The sequence below is a fragment of the Lytechinus pictus genome, chromosome 16, assembly GCF_037042905.1.
Source record: "Lytechinus pictus isolate F3 Inbred chromosome 16, Lp3.0, whole genome shotgun sequence".
In the NCBI taxonomy this organism is placed as follows: domain Eukaryota; kingdom Metazoa; phylum Echinodermata; class Echinoidea; order Temnopleuroida; family Toxopneustidae; genus Lytechinus; species Lytechinus pictus.
This window is the reverse complement of record NC_087260.1, coordinates 3,033,830-3,060,000: the sequence shown is the minus strand read 5'-3', so window position 1 is coordinate 3,060,000 and position 26,171 is coordinate 3,033,830. Positions and strand designations below refer to the sequence as shown.

General features: G+C 37.3%; 2 protein-coding genes across 3 annotated transcripts in view; both read left to right on the top strand.

Annotated features, from left to right (window-relative positions):
• The window catches only part of LOC135153084 (uncharacterized), a 12,233-nt gene extending 923 nt beyond the window's left edge, over positions 1-11,310 (top strand). Inside the window, exons 2-9 of the mRNA XM_064111571.1 lie at positions 1-377; positions 3,543-3,692; positions 4,664-5,236; positions 5,978-6,039; positions 6,989-7,049; positions 9,490-9,731; positions 10,919-11,018; positions 11,249-11,310. The exon at positions 1-377 is cut by the window's left edge and continues 449 nt beyond it. Coding sequence (XP_063967641.1) covers positions 1-377; positions 3,543-3,692; positions 4,664-5,236; positions 5,978-6,039; positions 6,989-7,049; positions 9,490-9,731; positions 10,919-11,018; positions 11,249-11,310 — 1,627 coding nt within the window. The remainder of the gene's footprint in view (positions 378-3,542; positions 3,693-4,663; positions 5,237-5,977; positions 6,040-6,988; positions 7,050-9,489; positions 9,732-10,918; positions 11,019-11,248) is intronic.
• LOC129278997 (beta-arrestin-2-like) overlaps positions 1-26,171 on the top strand; it is a 28,533-nt gene extending 2,362 nt beyond the window's left edge. The window contains exons 2-12 of one of the 2 annotated variants that reach the window (XM_064111089.1): positions 6,989-7,049; positions 9,490-9,731; positions 10,919-11,018; positions 11,451-11,614; positions 12,958-13,115; positions 13,783-13,935; positions 15,611-15,712; positions 16,430-16,530; positions 17,411-17,456; positions 18,838-18,915; positions 23,152-25,667. In XM_064111089.1, coding sequence (XP_063967159.1) covers positions 11,456-11,614; positions 12,958-13,115; positions 13,783-13,935; positions 15,611-15,712; positions 16,430-16,530; positions 17,411-17,456; positions 18,838-18,915; positions 23,152-23,260 — 906 coding nt within the window. In that variant the 5' untranslated portion in view covers positions 6,989-7,049; positions 9,490-9,731; positions 10,919-11,018; positions 11,451-11,455 and the 3' untranslated portion in view covers positions 23,261-25,667. Of the gene's footprint in view, positions 1-6,988; positions 7,050-9,489; positions 9,732-10,918; positions 11,019-11,450; positions 11,615-12,957; positions 13,116-13,782; positions 13,936-15,610; positions 15,713-16,429; positions 16,531-17,410; positions 17,457-18,837; positions 18,916-23,151 lie in introns of both variants that reach the window. The other variant, XM_064111090.1, reaches the window with a different exon arrangement.

Below are 26,171 nucleotides of genomic sequence, written 5' to 3'. Positions count from 1 at the left end.
GAAAAGAACTCCTTCAAAATCTTCTCCTGACACCCCGATTCTTACTCCCCTCACTTCGAAAACTCCACCAAGGAAAATGAGGAAATCACCCCCCTCTACACCTATTTCAACAGGCCCCCCTCCTTCACCTGTCCTCCTGTCCTCTCCTGCCCCATCGTCACCTAACACCTGGTCCTCTTCAGCTCCGCCCCCACCCGGCATCCAATCCTCTTCAGTTCCACCCTTCCCCGCCTTTCAGCCCTCTTCAGTCACTCCCTCCCCCGTTATCCAGTTCTCTTCAGCTCCTTCCTCCCCAAACCCTTCCACCCCTTCTTCGTTGTGGGATGACACCCTGTCTGACGACGATTCGGTCGATTGGGCGTCATCTTTTCCGTCAAGTCAGGGCCCATTGTCTGACAAAGATTTGTTGAAGTTTCTAAAGACAGTCAAAGCAAGAAAAAAACCAATTGAAATTGCCCGGAAATTCACCTCGAATGTACCCGGCCTTGTTAGGCAATTGATTCCTTTACGGAATAGTTCAGCCTTCAAGAAAAGTACCCAGCAGCGGGTACAAAAATTAATCAGAAAGTTAGAAGACTGTGCTTAGTTCTTTTTTTACATGCTTGGTAAGACCCTGTATGCTCTCCACCTTGCAATGACCTTGTCATTCCTCACGCTGAACACTGGAGGATGTTCTGGTTCAGTGAAAACTGCCTCTATTCATTCTTACATTGAAAATATTGCAATTAGTCCTGATGTTATTTTTCTGCAAGAAACTTATGATTTAACGCCACGTTCTTCTTGTTGGAATTTATGGAAATCATATTTGATAAATTGTTCTTCCGGTATCTCTCGAGGTTCCGGCATAACCACCATTGTAAAGAAGAATCTTGTTGGCTCGTTTGATAGCTTAGCTATAGTTGACAGTCATATACTATATTCGAAAATTTGCATTGATGATACATTTTATCACTTGTATAATATTTTGATACCACAAGATGATAATTTTGCTTTAAAAGCCATTAAATCACTTCATGATCACTTGTGCACGATAAATAATGGCGTTATTATGTTAGGGGGAGATTTTAATTGTACCCTTAACCCCGCTCTTGATCGCCTGAGCATGCCAAAAGAACATAGACATAAAATCTCTACACAACTTGGGAAAACGATTGATTTTTTCACCCTTTGTGATGCATGGCGCAGACTCAATCCTTCTCAAAAAGCTTTTACCTGGCATAGGCGAAACCCACGAAGCATTCATGGCGTCTCGCGTGCAAGACTAGATCGCTTTTATCTGCCTGTTGGTCTCACCCCTTCTATTCACAAATGCGGCATTTTACCATGCTCTCTCTCTGACCACGATGCGGGTTATTTAGAATTAAAACCTCCCAAACACAAACATAGGGGAAGTGCATACTGGCATTTCAACAACTCTTTACTTGATGACGAGAATTTCAAAAATATTATTGTACATTTTTGGACCGATTGGAGGCTTCACAAAAATGAATTTGTGAACATTTTGATGTGGTGGGATGCTGGCAAATCCCATATTAAAAGAATTACTCAAATGTATGGAAAAAAGATAGCTGATGAAAAACGGGCTGCCTTTGTGAAAATTAATAACACTATTGAGCAGCTCCAATCCAATTTTAGTTTGTCAAGTAATACAGAACAAGAGATAATCAGAAACAGAAAGGAACTTAATAATTTGTTAAAATATGATGCCAAGGGTGCTTTGATTAGGTCACGCTTTAAACTAGTCCAAGAGGTTGATACGAGCTCGTCCTTCTTTTATAACTTAGAGAAGTCGAACTCTTCACGGAAAAGAATTTCTCAGATCCGCCTCCCCTCAAGACGCACCACAGTAAATGAAAATGAAATTAAGAACCATGTGTACTCTTTTTACAAGGACCTTTATAGTTTTTCTCCCATTGATGGTATTTCTGCTGAACTTTTTTCCAACATTAAACGCTTGGATAAGGATGAACAGAAAAATCTCGATTCGCCCTTTTCAGTAGAAGAATTAACACAAACTGTCAAACAATTAGGAAAAGATAAAACACCGGGTATGGATGGCCTCACTACGGAGTTTTATCAAACTTTTTGGCCCACGTTTAAGAATGATTTCTTTGAAGTCTTACAATTTTCTATTTCAAATGGCAGTTTACCACGTTCTTTTCGTAGGGCAATCATTAGCTTGATCCCCAAAAAGGGAGATCTTGCTGAGATTACCAACTGGCGTCCTGTCTCACTTCTTAACGTGGACTATAAAATATTTGCAAAAACCCTTGCCAGTAGATTGAAACTCTGTATTGGGAGCATTATTCATGAGGATCAAACTTATTGTGTCCCAGGTCGTACCATTTATGATAACATCATTTTAATAAGGGACATTATTCATTATGCAAATTCTGCCGATATCCCTCTTGCCTTGGTGAATCTTGATCAAAAGAAAGCGTTTGATAATATATCTCATAAATATCTTTTTGATACAATGAAGGCAATGGGATTCGGATACTCGTTTATCTCGAGTGTTAAGTTGTTGTATTGTCATGCAGAAAGCTTTGTTAAAGTATGTGGTTCATTAACCGCACCCTTCCATTTCCAAAAAGGGATTCGGCAAGGATGCCCTCTTTCGGGCATGCTATACTCAATAGCAATTGAACCCTTTCTCAACTTACTTAGACAAAATCTGGCCCAGTGTAATTTTAAAATACCCGATATTAATTTGAATTTATCTGTATCGGCCTACGCTGATGATGTTACAATATTTTTATCTTCTGAAAATGGTTTTGATATTATTCAGAATGTTTATAATACGTACAGTAAGTCTTCTAATGCTTGTTTAAATTACAATAAGTCAAAGGGCCTTTGGGCTGGATCGTGGTGTCGACGAAATGATAAACCACTTGTTTGTCAATGGAGTAACGAAGGATTAACTTTTCTTGGAGTTCAATTAGGTAACACCAATACTTATTATCAACAAAACTGGGTGATTTGTAAGGATAGACTAAATAAAACACTTTCTCGGTGGACCCCTCTTTCTAATTATTTATCATTTAAAGGCAAGATTCTCGTAGCTAACCAACTAGCTGCCACAAAAGTGTTTCATTTTCTGGCTACACTATCGGTCCCCAATCACACACTCAATGAACTCCAGGACATGTTGGTCAATTTTGTTTGGTCTAATAAACGTCATCTCATTAAGAAACAAATATTGTCTTGTGAACCCAACAATGGTGGACTTGGTTTAGCTTCTCTCCAAGCACGAGTCCACACTTTCCGTTTCTGTTTTTTTCAACGCTTTCTTAATTTTTGCTCTCACCCTGCTTACCTACTCTGCTCTCTCAATCTTAAAAAATACAGGGGTCTAAACTATGATTCCCAATTGTGTTTTATTGATTTAGACCCCAAATTTCTCACCAATCTACAATGTTTTTACTCAGAATTATTAGTTGCTTGGAGGGCCTCAGGAGCTCACATTGACATTACTTCCCTCTCAGTTAATCATGTCTTAAACATGCCGCTCAATTATTTTCATTTAATTCCCCCATCGCTAGAAGGCAGCACGGTCTTCCCTGCACGGCTCTTCGTGTGTCGAATCACGCTCATTAAGCACATCATTGACCCCTTCAACGGCAAGTGGCGCACAGTTGACAGCCTTCAACTCCATCCAGCCTACGATGCAAGTCGTCAACGCCTCTCTCGACGTTTGATTGGACAAGAACTTTCCATCCTGAAATATCGCCTATCTGCCATCTTCCCTACTATTTTTACTTTAGCTGGACTCAAAGCCCCTCTTCGTCCACTTTGCAGCTCACCCACCCCTTTAGTGATTAAACTGGTGAGAGGGACAGCTACAGCTGAACTATCTACAAAATATATTTATCGTGCATTGAAACGCCGAGTAAACAGTTATGATTCATCACTTCCTTCACACTGGCATGAAAATGGAACTCTCTCAAGTAACACGAAAATTAACTGGACACAAATATATGCCCCACCTACAATTAAAAAAGACGGGGACATACAGTACAAGCTTCTCCACAATGTCCTACCATCTCTACCAGTACTTCATCATTTCAACAAAGACATTCCAATTCAGTGTGGATGGTGTGGTGAGACGGGAACCATCTTCCATCTCTTAATACAATGTCCGGCCATCCAACCATCACTCATCGTTCTACATCATCTAATTAAGCGTCTCATTCCGAACATTATTATCGACTTTGAATTATACTGGGCGCTGGTTCCGCATGCTTCGGGCCGTTGCAGGGAAGCCGTGCGTTTATGTAATTTTTTGTTTATTAGTTTCAAAAGTACCATTTATTGGCTGTATCGTTCTTTGAATTTTTCAGTTCCCCTATTGGTTTGGAAATCCAAAGTGAAAAGCAGGATTCTTCTAGATTATGAGTTTCATAAGTTACAAAATAACGTCAATGCCTTCTCAAAGCGATGGTGTGTGAACAATGCTCTTTGTTCTGTCGGCACCTCTTTTGAATTAGTTTGGTCTTTTTGAATATAGGAATGTAAGCCTACCTTTACTTTACTGGTTGTTTAATGTTTTTTTTCTTGGTTTGTTTATATGAGTCCTTATTTGTACTTATAAAGTATATTATTCTCATATTTTATTTGTATATATGTTATAGTTTGATTGTAAATAAAGTTTCATTTTGAAAAGTCGAAAAAAAGTCTTCTTCTTCTTCTTCTTCTTCTTCTTCTTCTTCTTCTTCTTCTTCTTCTGCTTCTTCTTCTTCTTCTCCTTCTTCTTCTTCTTCTTCTTCTTCTTCTTCTTCTTCTTCTTCTTCTTCTTCTTCTTCTTCTTCTTCTTCTTCTTCTTCTTCTTCTTCTTCTTCTTCTTCTTCTTCTTCTTCTTCTTCTTCTTCTGCTTCTTCTTCTTCTTCTTCTTCTTCTTCTTCTTCTGCTTCTTCTTCTTCTTCTGCTTCTTCTTCTTCTCCTTCTTCTTCAGCTTCTCCTCCTTCTTCTACTTCTTCTTCTTCTTCTGCTTCTTCTTCTTCTTCTGCTTCTTCTTCTTCTTCTTCTTCTTCTTCTTCTTCTTCTTCTTCTTCTTCTTCTTCTTCTTCTTCTTCTTCTTCTTCTTCTTCTTCTTCTTCTTCTTCTTCTGCTTCTTCTTCTTCTTCTTCTTCTTCTTCTTCTTCTGCTTCTTCTTCTTCTTCTGCTTCTTCTTCTTCTCCTTCTTCTTCAGCTTCTCCTCCTTCTTCTGCTTCTTCTTCTTCATCTTCCTCCTCCTCCTGTTTGTGATCTCAGTCTTTATGACCTATTTATTTACCAAATTTTATATTTGAAGTTAACGTTAATTAGAGCAGTTTTATTTCTTTCTCCGGGGATGGAAAATGGGATGGATAACTCTATTGTAAACTGCCAGCCCGTTTTAGGAGAACCTTTCATTAATCGACTATGACTCTTCAGAAGTAGGCAGAGAATTAGATATTAAAAAAATCTATATATTTAGATTATAAGTCTTTAGAAATATATTAATAGAAAAATTAATGTGGCACTTGACAAATTGCCTATGAAATTAAGGAAATTGGTTCTCTACATGTACATGTATGTCCTTGAAGTTCATTTTCCTTTGTGCTGGTTCAGTTGAAGTCAGTTGAAGTCAATTACTGCAGATTGCAGTAATTAACAAATTAACAAAAGGGAAGTAGACATGATGTAGACTTTCATGCTAGAGTTGCGGCTCTGCCTGTAATTTGGTCGATTCACATTACGGTGCGCCACCTGACCTATCGGTCACAGCGGACAGGCCGAATTTCGCAATGCCTCATGGGAAAAAGTCAACATCTGCTGAGCACACTAGTGCATCATGGCGTACATGTATGACCAACGTGGCTCGGCCAGTTTGCACAAAATTATGCTGTTTACCAGGGTCTAGGAGGTGGGAGAGAAATTTACTACAGATTTCTTTGGAAATTTAGACCGTTTTCAGTGAATTCTTCCTCCATTTATCATATGGTTTTTATTTTTGAAGCATCTTCGCACCAGCACTATGCGTTGGCTGTGCCTCGCCTGCGCGTGATGTCGACCCAAAAAGTTAGAAATTGGCCTGTCCGTTGCCAACCGATAGATGGCTCACCGTATTTTAAATCCACCTAATTGTAGCCATGCTAACAATTATTAATAATATACATTCAAATCTGCCTTATTATACAGAGAATAATTTTACTTCTCAAATGTGTATTATTAGTATTTATGGTTAAGGACTTTGTGCAGCAGTCATAACAATATGTGGAGCAAATTGCGATGCGATACCTGGAAAATGATACTGTCATATGGTTCGCAAACTGGTTCCAACCAGACTTTGCAAATACTGAAATTATCGATCAAACTCGGCCCCTACTGCGTATTTATTAAAACTGCACTAGCAGAAATATGGTCAGTGTTTTTGTATAGTAATCCTATTGGCAAAGCCCAGGGAGGGCAACATGGCAAATTTTTACCCTGGTCGTCTCAGATTGAAATTAGCAAGCGAAATATGACATTTATTTACCGGTATCTGGTAAACTGCATTGTTTAGGTAATAATTCAAATTATTTTTTTCGTAGGACTGTGGAAAATATACAGTACATGTATGCAATTTTATTTGATATTGCGCCCACTTTTTCCAATCTCGTACATGTACATGCCAAATCTCAAACTGTGCTCAATCTTGTACACGCCAAACCTCGCCGTGTGCTCACACGCTACATGCATTCACAATTAATTCACGCTAAATAACAACCCTTCTCAGTTGGTTTCAAGTTCAAAGTTAACACATTTTATTCAATAGATATCATGCCTACAGATGGTGAATAAGAACAATTACGGACAAGTATCAATACTGATTAATCTGGATTTCTGACAATTGATTCCGATCTTCTCTGTATTTAAACTTATGTTTTTTCCCTGCTCTTCTCTTATTTTGTGCGCCCTCTACGGCAATAATCATCGGGCGCTACAATACCTCCTCTACATTTTGTCCTTTTCTTTTTTTATTTTTCAGATCACGACATATCTCGGCAAAAGAGATTTTGTCGACCATCAAACACACATCGATCCAATTGGTAAGTATAATTTCATGTCATTCATCACCTTGTGAGATGAATCTCACAAGATGTTTTATAATGTGATTTGATCATTTTTGTCTCGCCTGCATAGCAGAGCGAGACTATAGGCGCCGCTTTTCCGACGGCGGCAGCGGCGTCGTCGTCAACATTGAAATCTTAACCAAGGTTAAGTTTTTGAAATGTCATCATAACTAGTATATGGCCCTAGTTCATGAAACTTGGACATAAGGGTATTCAAGTATTACTGAACATCCTGCCTGAGTTTCAGGTCACATGACCAAGGTCAAAGGTCATTTAGGGTCAATGAACTTAGACCATGTTGGGGGAATCAATATCAAAATCTTAAGCAAGGTTAAGTTTTTGAAATGTTGTCATAACTTCGAAATTATATGGACCTAGTTCATAAAACTTAGACATTAGGGTAATAGTGTATCACTTAAGATCCTGCCTGAGTTTCTGGTCACATGATGAAGGTCAAAGGTCACTTAGGGTCAACGAACTTTGGCCATGTTGGGGTTATTTTAGGAATTGTCATAACTTTTAAATTTTATGGATCTAGTTCATGAAACTTGGACATAAGAGCAACCATGAATCTCTGAATATCATGTGCGAGTTTCAGATCACATGACCAAGGGCAAAGGTCACTTAGGGTCAACAAACTTTGGCCATGTTGGGGGTATTTAAGGAATTGTCATCTTAACTTTTAAATTTTATAGATCTAGTTCATGAAACTTGGACATAAGAGCATCGGGTATCCCTGAATACCCTGTGCATGCTTCAGGAACATGGCCAAAAAGGTCATTTAAATGTCAATGAACTCTGGCCGTGTTGGGAGTATGTTTTGAATTGGCATCATAACTTAGAAAGTTTATGGATCTAGCTCATGAAACATCGACATAAGGTTAATCAAGTATGAATGATTGTTTTGCGCATGTCTTAGGTCACATGGTCAAAGGTCATTTTGGGTCAGTGACTCAGTGGACATATTTTATTATCATATTAGTGTTTTTTTTTTGTGAATAATTATTCATTACCGGTAGCTGTTTTCAAAGGCAGCACTGCTGCTATATCGATTGCGTAATGCAGGCAAGACTGCCAGAGGCGTTCCACTTGTTTTTTGTAAACTCAAAATGGGTGTTGGTGCTATGGAAGGCAATCTGAACTGTGTGTCCAAACCAACACCCAACACTAACACCCTCCACCAGAACCTACTCACCCAACACTAACACCCTACACCAGAACCAACTCGGCCAACACTAACACCCAACACCAGAACCAACTCAGCTAACACAAACACCCTACACCAGAACCAACTCTGCCAACACTAACACCCTACACCAGAACCAACTCAGCCAACACTAACATTATACACCACAATCAACACAGCCAACACTAACACCCAACACCAGAACCAACTCGGCCAACACCAGAACTAACTCTGAATTGCACATCCAACACCCAAAAGTACACCCAACTCCAGAACCAACTATGAATTGCATTTCCAACACCCAACACTATTACAGCCTCCAACAGAACCAACTCTGAACTTGAAATCACCCAATGCCCTTCTCAAAAATATACATAATGTTATCTCAACTCTTAAAGGAGAATGAAACTCTTGGAGCAAGTGAGCTTTTGTGAAAGCAGAAAAATCAAAGAATAAGATCAACAAAAGTTTGAGTAAAATAGGACTAGCAATAGAAGAGTTATGAGCATTTGAATTTCTAGATCACTAATGCTATGGAGATCCTCACATTGGCAATGCGACCAAAATCTATGATGTCACAGATGAACAACTCTCCCCTTTTGGACACTGAAAATATACCCCAAAACATCTCTTTTTGCTCATTCTAATCATAATGACAAACGATTTCATCAATGATATAATGTTGTGAAACCTCTGTACTTGTCCTCTCATAAAGAGAACACCTCACATTGTGATAGACTCTATAAAAATGAGAATATAAGTGAAATAAGTACTAAAGTAATGAGGGAGTTGTACGTGTGTGACATCACAGATCTTGGTCGCATTGCCAATGGGAGGATCTACATGGCATTAGTGATCTCAATATTCAAATGCTCATAATTTTCTTATTATTCATTCAATCTTCCTCAAACTTTCAACAATATGTTTCTTTGATTTTTCTCTTTGATATGGATTCAGCTGGTTTCAAGGGTTTCATTCTCCTTTAATGTCAAGTCTGCCCTTACAAATAATTGATTAAAATAAACAGAGAAAAATTAAACTAGCATATAATCCTGGAAATTTCATAAAAATTAGATGAAAAATGAAGTCATGACATTTAAAGTTTAGCTCAATTTCAGAAAACGGAATATCATGTAATATCCAAGATCCATTTGTAAACAAAATGGTATGTGATGTCCTTTACAGTAACTGAATATTTATTTACTCTTCAATCTCACCTTTCCCCCATAGATGGTGTGGTATTAGTAGACCTAGACTACTTAAAGGAGAGGAAAGTCTTTGCCCATGTGCTAGCAGCATTCCGCTATGGCCGGGAGGATCTGGATGTCCTTGGGCTTACCTTCAGGAAGGATCTGTACTTAGCTTCGGTCCAGGTCTACCCCAAGCCCACAGAGGAGGAGAGACCGCTTACTAGACTCCAAGAGAGGCTTATCAAGAAACTAGGGTCCAATGCATATCCGTTCTACTTCGAAGTAAGTTCTTGCCATTCTGAGCAATTCACAATACATTGGACACCTCTGTACATTGTCGTGCAAGGCCGATAAAAAAAAAAAGAATTAGAGAAAACTGAAGCAAGATGTCTTCTCTATGGCAAGCCATGATAGACAAATGGCTGATAAGACAAAATGTATAACGCCTGGAACTTATTTGCCTGTTCACAGATGATTATTGCCCAGATTGGATTTCCATAGTGATAACGTCAAGGTGGAGTTGTCCCTGTTTAATGGTTCGTAATCAGTTAATAGAATATGAGAGATATATGGCAGCTAATGCAGGTTGCACTTATATTGACCAATCTTGCAGGAATAACATGAATGAGTGACATCATAATAAGGACACAAATGTGAAATGCTATAATTAGGGAGCTGAGAGTGGCATATTTGAGTTTCATGTTTGGAAGATCAGAATATCTCCAACAGTCTATGTCCACATGGCTCGAACTTAGACCAAGACCAGCAAAATGCAGGACATGCAATATATGAAAAAAAAACCTGCATAAGTACATAAGTGTTGGCTCAGTTGGTAGAGCGTCCGCCTCACAACAGGGAGGTCGGAAGGTCAAACCCTGGTTGCATCAGACCAAAAGACGTTAAAAGATAGGAGTTGCTGCTACCCTGTTTGGTGTTCAACATTTAAGGGATAGAACCTCGTCGACCTGGGGCTGCACAATGTCTGCCGGGCCCATGATCAATTGTGTAAAAAAAAAATTCTGAATATTTCTGTTCTCAGATTTCTATTTCGAACAATAAAATATGGATTTTCATTTTCATAAACTGATCATTGAAAATGGATGAGAAAGCTAAAAAGCTGAATTTGTAAATTGCATTCCCTGCATTTGTTTTTGCTTAATATTTCAAATTTTACTTATCTTTAGCTTTTTAAATGTCTGATTTTTGTGTGTCCCATCTCTTTAATTTCTGATTTATAATATTTTGAAGGAAATTTCAGACTTTACAAGCTCTCCTTTTTATGCAGGTTGCTTCATATTTACACATGTATTGTCATTGTTATAATCTACTGTCTTTCTATGCTAATTGCTATACTAAATACTTTCCCATGTTTTATTCTGAATTATAATCAAATGTATTGTCTTGTATTGAGTTGATATTTCATTTTTTTTGAAATATTCAAATCAAATCATTTTGCTTGTCATTGTCAGCTGCCGGTCAATTCCCCATCATCGGTCACACTTCAGCCCGCACAGGGCGACACAGGCAAGCCATGCGGTGTGGACTACGAACTCAAAACATATGTTGCAGGTAATGATAAACATAAACATCACATCATCATGAAACTTTGCTTTTATTCATGAATTAGATCTGGTGGGTGTTTCATAAAGCTGTTGCTAATTTTTGGTTGACTTTACAAAGTACTGGTGTTCCTTTGTTTGGAGCCTATATCCATACCAATGAAAACTAGGTAGGATGTGGACGTCAAAGTGATTAGATTAGCATGTGTGCACCGATAAATTAACGGTTGCCTTCGCCAGGATACTCCCCAGGGAGTGGAGATGGTGCTCCTTATTTGTGGAACAGTGATGGATTACAATGAATTACAATGTAAAGCGCTCAAAAATACAGAGTATGAAGCGTTCTATAAATGTAAATATTATTATTATTATTATCATTGTTATTATTATTATTATCATTATTATTATTATTATCGTTATTATTATTATTATTATTATGTAGAAACGATGGACGAGAAACCACACAAGAGGAATTCAGTACGGCTTGCCATCAGGAAGGTTACCTACGCCCCGGACGTACCCGGCCCACAACCCACGGCTGAAGCACAGAAAGAGTTCGTTGTCAGTCCAGGAGCACTCCACCTTGAGGCAACGCTTGATAAAGAGGTGTGGAATGTTCACAAGCATGAAGTCTCGGTCACACTGGCGAAACCGGCACCAGACCGACCAAATCTATTAAATTTTTTTTAATGACATAGCATCCGTTGGTTGCAGTGGTGGATCTACAGGGAGGGTGGTAAAGGGATTAAACCCTCTCGCAATTACCAATATTTTGTGCTTTTCAATGTACTCCAGACCGAAATGGCCATTTTAAAGTGAAAACTTTTTTTTTTGCTTGTCAAAAAATTTCTTTGGTGCCAAAATGACCTTATTTTTTTTTTTTTTTTTTTTTTTTTTTTGGTTGTCAAATTTCTCAGTCAAACCCCTCCATGATAAAAAGCAAGATCCACCCCTGGTTTGGGTTTGGTTTTGTTGTTGTGACTGAAACATATGTATGATCATCCAGACCATAGTCTTCAAATTCTGTTTTGTGTTTTTAAATCTCTCATAAATATCAAAGGGGAGGGAAGCTCTGTAGATGTTTTATTTAATCAAGGTTGGCAGGTTGTATAATCATATGAAGCTTAGAATCTGTTTTATCAGACTAAATGTGAAAAAAAAATCAAAGGGGGGGGTTATATGTTTTAAATTCAGTCAAGTTTGCCAATAGTTGTGTAATCATTTTGAAGCTTAGAATCTGTTTCATCAGACTGAATTTGAAAGAAAAGGATATAAGTTCCTAGTTGTGTGCAATATAATACGCTTGATCACCTCATTAGTCAAATTATCAGAGGACGCACGCTACTGCATATTAATATAATTGCATGTTAACATACCATGTACATGTCAGCATTTAAGTATGACTCTATAAAGTCACACTTAACTTTTTTTCTATTAGGGTACAGTAGATCAGAAATATTACCCATTCAGAGAATAAATAGTATGAACCATTATTTTAATCGGTTCGAGAGCATTTAATGTAAAGAAAAACTGGAAGATTCAAAGGCCAAATAAACTGATGATTGGATTCCTGTTTGACATTGCAAGGAATGGTGGCTCTGATTTTCATTCATATGTGGAACGTTGTGGCCCAGTGGATTAGTCTCCAGAGACTGAAACAGAGGGTTGTGGGTTCAAATCCCAGCCATGGTGTAGTGTCCTTCAGAAAGAAATTGATCCACATTGTGCTGCACTCAACCCAGGTGTGGTAAATGGGTTCCTGGCAGGAATTTATTCTTTGAAATGCGTGTGTGCTGTAAATAATTAAAGCTGCCAAGCTAAAGCCGGGGTAATAATATCCAAGTCGTTTGGAAGCGCATAGATAATCATAATGTGATATGTTCTGTAAAAGAACTGTTCCATTATTATTATTATTATTCAAATACCTTCCACATTTTCTTTTTTTCCAGATGTACTATCATGGAGAGAGCATCGAGGTTAACGTCACCGTGGCCAACAATTCAAACAGAACGGTGAAGAAAATCAGGGTGTCAGTCCGGCAGTATGCAGACATCTGCCTCTTTTCAACAGCACAGTACAAATGCCCAGTAGCTTGCGTAGAAGCAGAGTAAGTCACAATGTCAAATGCTAAGTAGCTTGTGTAGAAGCTGAGTAGGTCACAATGAATTCTGGTCTGTCAAATGCCCTGTGCTTTCCATAGAAGCGGAGTAAGTCACAATGAAAGTCAATCTGTAAAACACCATGTAGCCTGCATAGAAGAGGTGTAAGTTCTATGAAAGTCAGTTTGAAAAATTTCCTGTAGTTTGCATAGAAATGGAGTAGGTCAATGAAAGTTGGTCTGTCAAATGCCCTGTAGTGTGCATAGGCATGGAGTAGGTCAATGAAAGTTGGTCTGTCAAATGCCCTGTAGTTTGCGTAGAAGCGGAGTAAGGGTCATTCCATCTGGATTCACCCAGTGGTTACACCCCACCCTCTCAGTTTATGTTGAAATTTGGTACACATAAAATTCCCCATGGGCTAAGGACAAGTTAAAGTCGGTCCGTCAAATGACCAGTACTGTGCGTAGAAGTGGAGTTACAAGTCACAATGAAAGTCAGTCTGTCAAATGCAAAATAGGTTGCATAGAAGCGGAGTAAGTCCCTATCAAAATCAGTCATTTGAACTCATTTTGCGATTGCTGTTAAATACCAAAGCTGGAATTGATGTGTAATCCTTGTAGTCCCTTATATAATCTTTGATGTAACCCCTGTCATATTTATTATTCTTTTCCACAGAACTTCAGAATATGGTCTGCCACTCAAACCTAGCCAGAAACTAACGAAGGTATTCTGTGTCAAACCGTTACTTGATGACAATAAAGACAAGCGAGGGCTGGCGTTAGACGGCAAGCTGAAACACGAGGACACAAATCTTGCTTCATCAACACTGTAAGCTATATTTTCCTTAGAATTTTTTTTTTCACAATCTCAAAATTGTAGCCGTTTTGGTTACGATTACATTCTAAGGCCTTGTAGGTGCTGCATCAACAACTACGTCATCCAAATGTACGATGGAAGTCTGCTGAAGTTTTCATCGTTGCAGGTGAAAAATACCCAAAGATTGCTAACCTTCACCCAGGGGTAGTTAGTGGGTACCCAGTAGTAAGAAATTCCTTGACTGCTTGAGCGCCAAGGCAGCCCATCTAAAGCCGGGGTATTTATGATATTATCATGAAGTGCCCTCGCGGAGAGCAGGGTTTTGAACTTTAGTGATGTAAGTCTTTGCCCGCCACGGACAGAATCACTCCTGATCCACATTAATTTCAAGGTGCATCCTTAAGATGGGTTTTGCATGGACTATGATAATTCAGCTCACAATAGCTTTTGATTGGTTTATTGTAAAAAAAACACTTTTTGTGTACACAGTTCAATGCGATGCACACATCACTATTGTGTATGTGTGTATGAACAGTAGACTTAATGCACTCTGTGTGTATTGTGAAATAAATATGACTCGAGTCGAACTTGGCAGTCTGCAGTACGTGACTCTAGTCGAACAAAGCAGGGAATGAGTTAAATATGATGTTATGATTATTGATATTATTAGCAGGTACAATTTTGTGATTTTGAGAAAAAGAAAATGTTTTGTCATATCATCACACCAATTAGATGAACATCTTTAATTATGTTAGCTATAGAGGTTTCTGCTTTTGTTTATATTTATATTGTGACAAAAAGTTAGTACGTGGAAAAAGACTGTGAGAAAATCAAATACACTGCAGCAAATAGAATTTTAACCTGAGCCCATTGAAACAGGACTCCCTGGTGATAGCCTGATAGCATTCTCAAGTTTTTCAAGGAATAAATGACTGACAGGTACCCATTTACTTCACCTGGGTTGAGTGCAGCACAGTTAGACGAGTTTCTTGCTGAAGGAAATTACGCTATGGCTGGGATTTGAACCCACGACTCTCTGTTTCAAAGTCGGGAGACTGATCCTCTGGACCGCAATGACCACACATGAATAGATTTTCATTTAATTGCATGTTTCTTGCAGGAGTTGTAGTTTTTAACTAAAATTGATGAGAGAAAAAAATCCCTCATTCCTCATGTGTGAAGTTTATGTTTCCTCGTAAGTGACATAATTCATCCACAATGTGCTGCACTCGACCCATGTGAGGTAAATGGGTACCGGCAGGAAGTAATTCCTAAAATAGCTGTGTGCACCTGAATAGGTAGCCTAGCTTAGCCGGGTAATAATAATAGCAGGGCCCGCTGGGAGAACAGTTTTCTGAACTGAAGTGGCTACCCTTGGTAAATATATCACTATTATTATTATTATTATTGTATATATGTTGATTCGTACTATTATTGTGAAATCTTTTTAAGGGAGACAGGGAGGCGCGATAGCTCAGTCGGTAGAGCGTGGGATTCGTATTCCGGTGATCCGGGTTCGATTCCCACTTGAGGCGCTAGTGCGCTGTGGTAAGGCATTAATCCTCATTACCAGGTCCTTCGGAGAGGACATTAAGCCGTCAGTCCTCTGGTTGCTTGCTTACAAGCATTCATGCTTTCTTAGCAATCAGGTAAAAAAAATCCCCACTTTCAAACTTTTTTTTTGCAGGTTAAATCCAAACACAGATGACAAGCAAAAAGAAAGAGAGAGCTTAGGAATACTTGTTAAGTACAAAGTCAAAGTCAAGCTAGTATTATCTAACTTCGCAGGGTAAGTAGTAGAAATTAGACTGGCACATCTTCTTTATGTCCAACATAAATTTATAATTCCTTCTTTTGAAAAGATTAAATGATTCAGAATTTCCTATTTAAGGGAGACAGTTCCATACATGTGGACCTTGGTAGAAAATAGATTGTGTATACAGGTTTATAGATCTGTGTTTGGATTTGCAAGAATGAGTATTCAATTGATGTTATAAATAGTACATTAAAAGCATTACATTAGTATACTTTTAAGTGCTTTAAGAGCCAAAGAAACAAAAGGGAAGAGTTTATATTAATTATTACAAGGAATTGATAGTATTCAACAATAGATCTCTTTTTCAAAACCTTACATTAGTTTGCAATTATGTGCTACAAGAGCAAAAGAAAAGAAAAAAAAAGATATCATACTGAACTAAAGTCTGAGCCATAGATTCATTAATTGTATGCTTGCATAACGTGTGTCATATTTTGCACGTAATTTTAACAGAATTCACCTAATATCGGCTCATGCCTTTAAAAAACATCTATAGTTTTTCTTAATTGCTCTATCCAAAGAAGGTCCAATTTTCTCAAAAAAACGTGAACAGCGTTAATTTCCAAATAGTGATTTTCATTGATAACTTCAAAGTTACTGAACAGGTTATCATAGCAGCCATCACTGTGCGATTCTGACGTTTGAAAGCTACTTTAATTTGAAAATATGTTTTATGATTTTTATTTTCAGGGACTTATCGGTGGAGCTACCGTTCACACTGTCTCATCCCAAACCGGTTGATCCGGAACCAGCACCGGCTCCCGCACCTAGCCAACAAACAAACAAAGAGAGTGAGTATGAAAGTGGTTCTGACTCTGGCCTTGTAATCAGTGAGTCGTATGTTCGAATCCCAACCCGGTATAGAATCCTGTTGCAAAGCAATAATCCACACTCTGCCACTCTTGACCCAGGTGCTAAATGGGTACCCATAAGGATTGCAAAGTCATTGTAGCTAATACAGTACTGTGTGCACCCAAGTGGCAACTGGCTGGAATACTCCCCAGGGAGTGGAGGATGTGCATACATTGTGTGTGGGAATGATAGGTTGAATCTGATGACCAGGGTATAATTAATCTGTAAGTGCTTTATAGATACATACAATGTATATCTAATTGAAATGGGGGGGGGGGTCAAATTGTATAATATTCAATGTTATGTTTCCTCGTTCATGTTCAGCTTGAAAAGTTTGATATCGATTTATATCTTAGCAAAAAGGTATACACTCCTTGAAATGTATGTGCATTGTATTATTTTCTATTCTGTTGAATCTAGCCATATTTTGCTTTATTTACAGGCAATAATAAGAAGAAAATTCGAATTTTTGATAAAGCAAACCTGAAACATTCTTCTATATATTTTTTAATGTATATTGCCAGAGCTTCCAGTTAGTAGGATTTTGTCCTTTTTAGTTGGATTTTAAGGGGAAAGTGACAATGATAGGATTTCCCAAGGAAAGTTTTTTTTTGAAACTTTTAGGAATGATGAGTTTTTGGTATGTTTTTCAAAATTTTAAAGAAACTAGGATAAAAAGAAATAAAGAATAGGATATTGTCACAATTAAGGTTGGCAACTATGTATTGCCATTTAAAAATGTTACTCTTCCAAGTATAAACCTTATGAAAACTTACTAATAAAGCACTTTTTCATTCTTGTTATGTCTTTTCTATACAGCTAATGAGGTTCCAGTTGACACAAATCTTATCAATTTTGATGCAAAGTAAGTATTTATGTTGTTATCGTTTTCCCTCTCAATAAATTACATACATATTACTTTATATGCACTTGATACATGTATATTTTCAGAGCAAATAATGTTTCTTCTATAATCACATTTCATTTTGAATGATTCTGTGATGTTTTCATGTCACTGAAAGAGCCATCATTACCATAGATGTGAATTGTTCTTGCAATATTTTTTTATGTCTCTCGCATTCCTTTTATTTATGCCAAAGATAGTGAAAGTATAATACAAGAGAGGATGGATTCGTAACATGTGTTGCAGAGATATAATTAGAATAATGTATTCTACCAAGTTTTATATTTTTTCTGCTATTAAGAGGCTCATTGCAAAGCAAAAAATTTCCATAAATTGCCAACATATATCATCATATAATGCATAGAAATTTTAAATTATTTTCTATTTTAATTCATGTCCAAAAGTATGATCTTTACCTGGTTTTTACAATTGATTTTATTGATAGTTTTTGTGTCACATTTACCCATACTTTGTAATACAAAACTTTGCATTGTATTTTTAAAGGGCTGCTTTTTGTGATTGATTGTAGTAGCCATTATGTGCAATTGTCAAGGTCGATCATACAAATAATCGTTGATGGTTATGTTATAAGGTCATATGTCTCTCCATTCTTCGTCCCTTTGTCTTTTTGTCACCCATTAATATCTTTAGATTTAATCCCATGTAAAATGTATCTTGTAAGCCTTGCTTTTATATGTACTGAGCATACAATTAATTTTGAAATAAGGTGACATGGAAATTTCATTGACAATATACCATGATACCATGTGGTGAAGAAAATTTTTGTAGCAGCGTCGCATCTCATCACACCAAATTCTGCACATACCATAAACCTGCTTTGTCATATTTTAATCATTAGACATTGGCTGTCATTTTAACCCAAAATGCTTCTTAATTTCTTTTGCTACCTTAACCCTTACCCCAAACTATTGCCCCCTCTCTACCCCTCCGCCATCATATAAATGTGCCCCTCTCTCATAATATTATTGTGCCCCTCTCTCATATAAATGTGCCTCTCTATCATGTAATTGTGCCCCTTTCTCGTAATTGTCCCCCTCTCTAATCATGTAATTGTGCCCCTCATGTAATTGTGTTCCTCTCTTGTAATTGTCCCCTCTCTAATCATGTAATTGTGCCCCTCATTATGTAATTATGCCCCTCTCTCGCAATTGTCCCCCTCTCTAAACATGTAACTGTGCCTCTCATATGTATTTCCCGTCTCTCATCATGTCACTGTGCCCCTCTCTTCTGTCTCTTACCCTTCTCCCAACTGCTTCTTTACCCCCCCCCCATACCCCATGCCAATCGCCAAACTCCTACTCACCTTGTGCCATGCTTGAAGGAATAGCGATCCAAATGGACGGTCTGACAAATACTGCGTTGGCAGGACGCTTTGCCTTAGTGCTTCGAGTGAGGGCAGGTACATATCGCCCTCTATAGTTCTGGAACATGTTTTTTGCATGAATCAAGCACACAACATTCATTCCATTTTAGTTGCATGGTTTCGCATTAATTTTTCATGAATGATGCACTACTGGGGACCTCCCGTTCCATAAAATATCACAAGTTGGTATAAACTGTCATTGTATTAGGTTCTGCAGCCAGAATCCGGGGATGGTATTCTGGATTACTGTCATAACTTTTGTCATAAATTTTGTTCTTTCTCTCTGAGATGTAACACCGCTATGATTGTCACAAATCGGTATTCTGAACATTGTCTTTTCCTTGTCATATCTCTCTCAGTTCCCGCCCATCTTTTCAGAGGCCAGCCATTCAAAATCCTTGTTAGTTGCCAGTGGGAGCCCTTTTAACCAATAGGAAGGCCCAATGGCATATCCTCAATACAGTAGCTGGCATTGTGCAACTGCGCGTAATATATTGATGCGGGACAGGGAGCTGTGAAGGATTTTAAGAAGAGAGATAGAAAAAAGGGAGGATGGAAAAAAAAGAGGAATTAATATGTTGGGCCTAACTAATTGTGGAATGAAAAAATATTTTTGAAAATAGTCATGAATGATGAGTGAAACTAATACCACAATCTGATCTGAATAATGTCATTGTTTGCTTGACTTATTCGGTAGGGTACTAAAAGATATGACAAAATTTTTTACTGCTAGACCCTGTCATAAATTTGTCATATCTTTTGCTTGTATTTTGGGATTATGTGCATTTACAAGCCGCATATTTTTGGTGCGTGCTTAAGAGAAGAGACAAAATTTTTGACAAAAGTTATGACATCCACCAGAATACCAATTTTGTCATATCTCGGAGAAAAGACAAAGTATGGAGAAAAGACAATGGTCAGAATACTGCCCAGGATTCCTTGGCAATTATAATGGCAAAGTTACCATTACATTAGACTTTATGTAACAGTGCCCTGAATTTGTTTGTTTCATTCTGTTATGCCGCTTTCTTCCTTCAAAGATCTCATGAAGCATGTCCTTATCTCATATCCCACCTATATCCACTGCATTTATATTGCGCCATATTTCTGTTAGAAACATTCATAGGCGCAGGTTCATCCAATTACTACACATCTGTTGAAATAAGTGAGTTTTTAGAGACGATTTGAAGAGTTCAGTGCTGTCAATTTCACCGAGCGAAGGAGGGAGGTAGTTCCAGATGCGTGAAGCAATAGATGAAAAGGCTATTTCCTTTTTAGATTCTATTTGAGTTCTATATTAATTCATTTATCCTTTAATTTATTCATTGTTTAGGTTTGGTTCCTGTTTCTATTTCCTGTTATTTATTTGTTCTGAAATGCTTTAAGCATCTGATTAATGATAATAATAGAATGAGTCTATTTTGATAGAGCTAACATGTGTATGCATATCTTAAGCTGTGACGATTAGCTTGATGTTTGTGTTTGTGTTTATCTCTTTATTGAACGAAGCATGCACTTATTTATGCACTAATCAGAGCTGCAGCAAGCATTGTCAATACAGACTTTGATGGCGAATCTACATACTACAAATAGATATTGCCTGGTCTATCTGTTAAAACATTTCAACCCCCCCCCCACAAAAAAAAGCTCTCTTATCCCTACGTGAGGGTATTTTTCCCCTCGGCTCTATGTGCTTCAGGTAAAACAGAATCCCTTAGGAAATATATAACTCTGTCAGGGAAATGAAATGACATTTTGAAAGTCTAGGTTAGCAATATCTGTAATAAATACATTTTTGGCACAAAGAGTCGATTTTGCTTCAAATAACACAATGTCTTGATTTCTCAGTTTCTGGTTTCTTCATAGCCACTATAAGAGCGATTGCAGTGAGCAGTTAATGTTTTCACAAAGTTATATGTTTGTACCAATTTATCACATACTACATAAATTAGTTTATCTCTTTGGGAGTCTAAATGTAACACAAAGTAGGCCTATATATGGAATAAAATTTGGATGTTATTTCTGGCCACTTTAATAATATTTTTCTTTTTTTTCTGGGTTTGAAGATGGATGGTACCTAATATCTAAAATCAATGTTTAACAGTGCTCTTGAAAGCAAACTGGGCTGATAAATTCATTTTCTTCTGCCAGGGATTTGTGTTCCATCTGGTTAGCCGCAGTAAAAACAGATTTGTGTCCCATTTGGATACCCATAGTTTGCGCAATAGATTTAGACCATAATTCAAGTTGGGTCAGAGTTCATAACATAGGCTTTAACATTCCAAACAGTGTTTCCACAGATCCAAAACAAATTTCCCAAAACTGAATCTCAAATTTCCTTAAATTGATAGACATTTCCTAGAATTTTCAAATTGTATTTTTTTATCGTAAATCGGACAGTAACGGAGCGAGCCTAAACTTGGTCCAAGTAACCAAAATCAAGGAATTTATTCTTTTTTGTTGAATGCACTTTTAAAAATAGCAACAAAATGCGAGCGCAAGCAGAACGTTTTGAGCTACCTATGAGGCAAACAATTTTTAAAATGTAACATGAATATTGAAAGTTGCTTTGTTTCATTTTAATTTTTCTGATTTCCCAGAATTTCCTGGATTTTTTTCATTTTCAGAAAATTATCTTAAACTGATCCAGATTTCCCTTAATTCTGGAAATTTCCTTCAAACACTGATTCCAAATATATCTATTGCAAAACGTTGCAAGGGGATTGCACATGTCCCCACCATCTGCTCGCAGACACACAATGTCATTTGTTTGGGTCTGTTGTAATATATATCATTCATTTCATTCATTTAATAATCTCACATACTCGTATTTCTACATTAAATGTCATCTGTTTGATGTATACATGTTACCTTTATTTTTCTCATGGAGTTCCTGTATAATACTACAATTGTTCAAGTTCATATCTGTAATTTCTTTTGTTTTAATTTTGCTATTTTAAGACCCATCATTTATTTGAGTGCACTTTGGTGTTAATTGATGGTTTCATGTGTAGGTTTCCTAAGTCTTTGATGGTGAAAACAACTGATTTATCCCTCACAAACAGTTAAGTGGAATGATTTGAGAGAAAATGAGTTGATACACTGAAACTCTACTGTTAGAGATTTATGCCACTATTGGCTTTCCATACTTACGTCTGTAGACCATAGTTTAAGTTAAACCCGACTTCAGAATACAGGAAAGTGTTTTTACAAAACTTGATGTAGGAGATTCATTCACATTTTGTTAGAATGGAAAATGTGTGATACTTTATCTCTCGTTTTTGCATGAGAGGGCCACTAGTCATTTATCTGTAAAGGCATGAGTAACTTACAAAGAACATTAAGGATCTGTCACATTGTTCTGTGGAAGCCATGTAGATGAGCTGTCAGTGATAACCCGCAACTCATCCGCAACAATGTTTTGAGCATGTACAAAACTTTTCTGCATGCAAATCAGATTTGCGTGCGCTTCTGTGGGCAACTACGTGCGAGATACCAAATATAGTCACAGGCAAAGCTTGCACGGAACAATGTGACAGTGCCTTTATGAAGCGCCATCTTTGTTGATTACTACATAAATTATATTTGCAGTCATTCCTAAATTCATGTAAATATTGATATTAATTAGCCATTGATTGTATTTTACTATGGCTACCACCATTGATAGATATAAAATTAATTGTTAAATGCCTTATCAGTCATTCAATTCAAATCAGTCAATTTTTTTCACATCGAAAAGAAAATTTGACAGACAAAATTTGACACGCCATGGTCATGGCTGCAAAGTAAGTTGGATTTCAAAATGTACCTGCTGATCCGAGCAAGGTTTTTTTTTCCGATTCAGAAATTGGAGGATCGGAATGGATAAGATTGCTGAGCAGGATTCCCGCCAAAAGCAGCTAATGCTTGTTTTGTTATTGTATGGTTATGAGATGCCAATGAGGTGTAGCAAGAAACTTACAATCAATCATAAGTCTTGCAATTAATCTCAAATTTTCTCTTGATTTGCAGATCTGTTTCTTGCAAGGAGTGTAAACCGACTTGCTATATATGTACAGCTGAAATGGATCTTTCAACTTTAAAATGTGATAGACATTTGAAATTGCTTGCAAATATTGTCCTGTAACACCCATAGACTAAGTTTGTTTATATGGTTATGTAACACTTAATGTAACAAAGCACAGGAGAATATCTACATGTAAAATGTGGAATGCATCAGCAAGATTCTCATTATTACTTTTTTAATCCATCTTGACCTTTGTCCTTTCACAGTGGTACTGACGTGCAGCAGAAGCTGGAGGATGAGGATGATGATCTGATCTTTGAGGATTTTGCCAGACTGCGACTGAAGGGCACAGAGGGTGAAGGAACAGAGGCCTGAGGGGGGAGGGAGTCTTGGACCTCCATCCCAGCATCACAATTGCATCAAAACCACGGGGGTGTTTCACAAAAAATTGAGATTGACTTAAGTTGAATTTCAGTTGATTTTATCTTAAGTCGACTTCAAGTTGACCTTAAGTTGACATTTGACTTCTTTTTGGATTGGATCCATTGCCTACATGAATCTGGTCATGCATAAGGTTAAAATTTACCTACGTTAGACATATCAAATATCTGTAATGAAATAAGATTCACTTAAATTGAATTTAAGTTACCTTTACCTTCGCGGCTTAAATTGTCAAATTTGACTGAAAAGCCGTGAAAATAACAAACAAACAAAATATATATATATACAAATGTGGTCATCTGTAAGGTGAATATTTACTTAACAGACTTTACCTATTGTCTGTAATGTCTTAAGTTGGATTTAATCCATTGCCTATAGGAATACGGTCATCCATTATGTCAAAATTGACTTAAGTCAGACTTGACCCATTGCTTATAATGAGATTAAGATTACCTTAAGTTGGACTTGTTTCCTAAAAAAAGCTAGATAAAGCTGGACTTAAATATTGCTATCAGGGAATCTGGTCATTCCTGTAACTCAAGAATGAGTTAAACTGTGGAGTAAATGAATATGGCCACTTCAGTCGTGAAATGTATTTTGTAACCACTCATATTTTATACTCTGTGTGATTTGATTTGAATCGTGGAAGGCGCGCTACTATCCATGGGCTGGACAGTGACCCCTCTTATTCATACAAATAAATGGTGAAGAAATTGGAATATTGGATGGGTTGCCATAGTTCATACCAAGTCAATCTTCACAATTTGTGAAACACCCCCTCAGCTCGTAATCCCGTCGTCAAATAAGTATGTACTATAGCCTGTTAAAGCTTGTTGGCAACTGGCTTTTGTCGAAGTGTTTTCTGAATATGGGCCCAGAAGGTGATCTTCACTGATCGATTGCAAATCATCACAGAATCGATTGCAAACTCTCAGCAATCAATTGCAGGCGATTGCCTATCATCATCAATGGTTTGCAAATTATCACCAATCGATTGCAAATCATCATCAATCCATTGCAAATTATCACCAATCGATTGCAAATCATAACCAGTCGATTGCAAATTATCATCAATCGATTGCAAATCATCATCAATCAATTGCAAATCATCACCAAATTGATTGCAAGTTATCAGCAATCAATTGCAGTCTATTGCCTATCATCCATCAGTCGATTGCAAATAATCACCAATCGATTGCAAATCATTACCAATCGATTGCAAATCATCACCAATTGATTGCAAATTATCATCAATCGATTGCAAATCATCATCAATCGATTGCAAATCATCAATCGATTGCAAATTTTCATTAATCGATTGCAAATCATCATCAATCGATTGCAAATCATCATCAATCGATTGCAAATCATCAATTGATTGCAAATCTTCACCAATCGATTGCAAATCATCATCAATCAATTGCAAATCATCACCAGTTGATTGCAAATCTTCTGGTTGCCCTGCTGCAGTAAGCACCTGATTTGCTTCTACTAATCATCGTGATACAAGAATTCCATCCTTGGCAAATACCTTTACCTACGCACATGCATCGTATTTGCAAAAAAAAACGATAAAAATGTTCATGTTTGATATATTGTATTTATTGAAATTGTCGAAGTTATGCTTTGTTATGCTTTTAACTATTTTAGATACAAAATGAAAGTTTTTTTTAGGTGATGTTTAATCACCTCATCCTTTGATTGAAGCAAAGGAATATATGCTATGTCAGGGAGGGCTCGGTGTTTATTTTTTTTAATTTAGGCCAAACTTGATTAAGGAATACATTGGTATATCATGGCAAAGGAAATGTGAATGGGAGTGGTGTATAAAAATAATTTTTAGTTTATTTTCTCCACTTCCCCCCCCCCCCCACGATAACCCCTAGAAGTATTCCATAGAAACAATTCAAAGGCAGTGATTTTAATGCATCAAGTTAAACATTTCACAGAATGGCATATTGCATCAGAAAATGTAATATGGAGCAACATAGAAAACGGATTGCCGAAAAAAAATCTAGGAGTCAGGGAAATGGTCCAAACGTCTTCACAACTCAACTCCTACAGGTTAAAATCACGTCTACCGAATCCCTTTTCAGGTACACATGATCTCATGGCCGTTTGCAGCTTGGGACCGGGCAGTTCCCCCCCCCCCCCCCCCCCCCCCGGAATTTTGAAAACTTGCATTTTTTTACTGAAAATTATTCACAAATTTCACCAAAAAGTGTGATCATAAATAGTCCCTCAATTTCACTCTAAAAATGCAAAGGCACTCCAATGATAAGCTCGCTTGCCTTGCATCGGAGTTTCTTCAAAATCTTTTATGTATTTTACCCCACTTTAGAAAAAAAATCTACAAATGTCCATGAATGGTCTACATCTATGGCAAACAGAGTTTTAATTTGAAGGCAAATTCAATATCCCTTAATGACTGCCAAATAAACATCATTCCTTATTTTTTCCTAAAAATCATTGTCTTACACATTAAGTTAATGTATGGCAAATAATTTATCATGTCATTCTTACTCCTCCCCCACTCATGCACCTACATTTGCAAGACAGAAATGACGAGAAGTACGACTTGTATTTTTAAAGTTTTCCTTGTAATATATTTCTTGTCTCAGTGTTTGACCATCCGATCATGTTCCTAATGAAATGTATATACAGATGTAGAAACTGGAAGTAGATCTTCTTTATATTTTATGACGAGCTAAGAAGTGTCATTTTCCGTTTTAAAGTGCTTGATGTCGTATTTGATTCTCTTTCTGAAAAAACCTGACAAATTGTGCTCTATGTTTTTTTTATTGTTCGAAAGTAACTGGGAATCTATAAAGCAGGCTTTATTGTG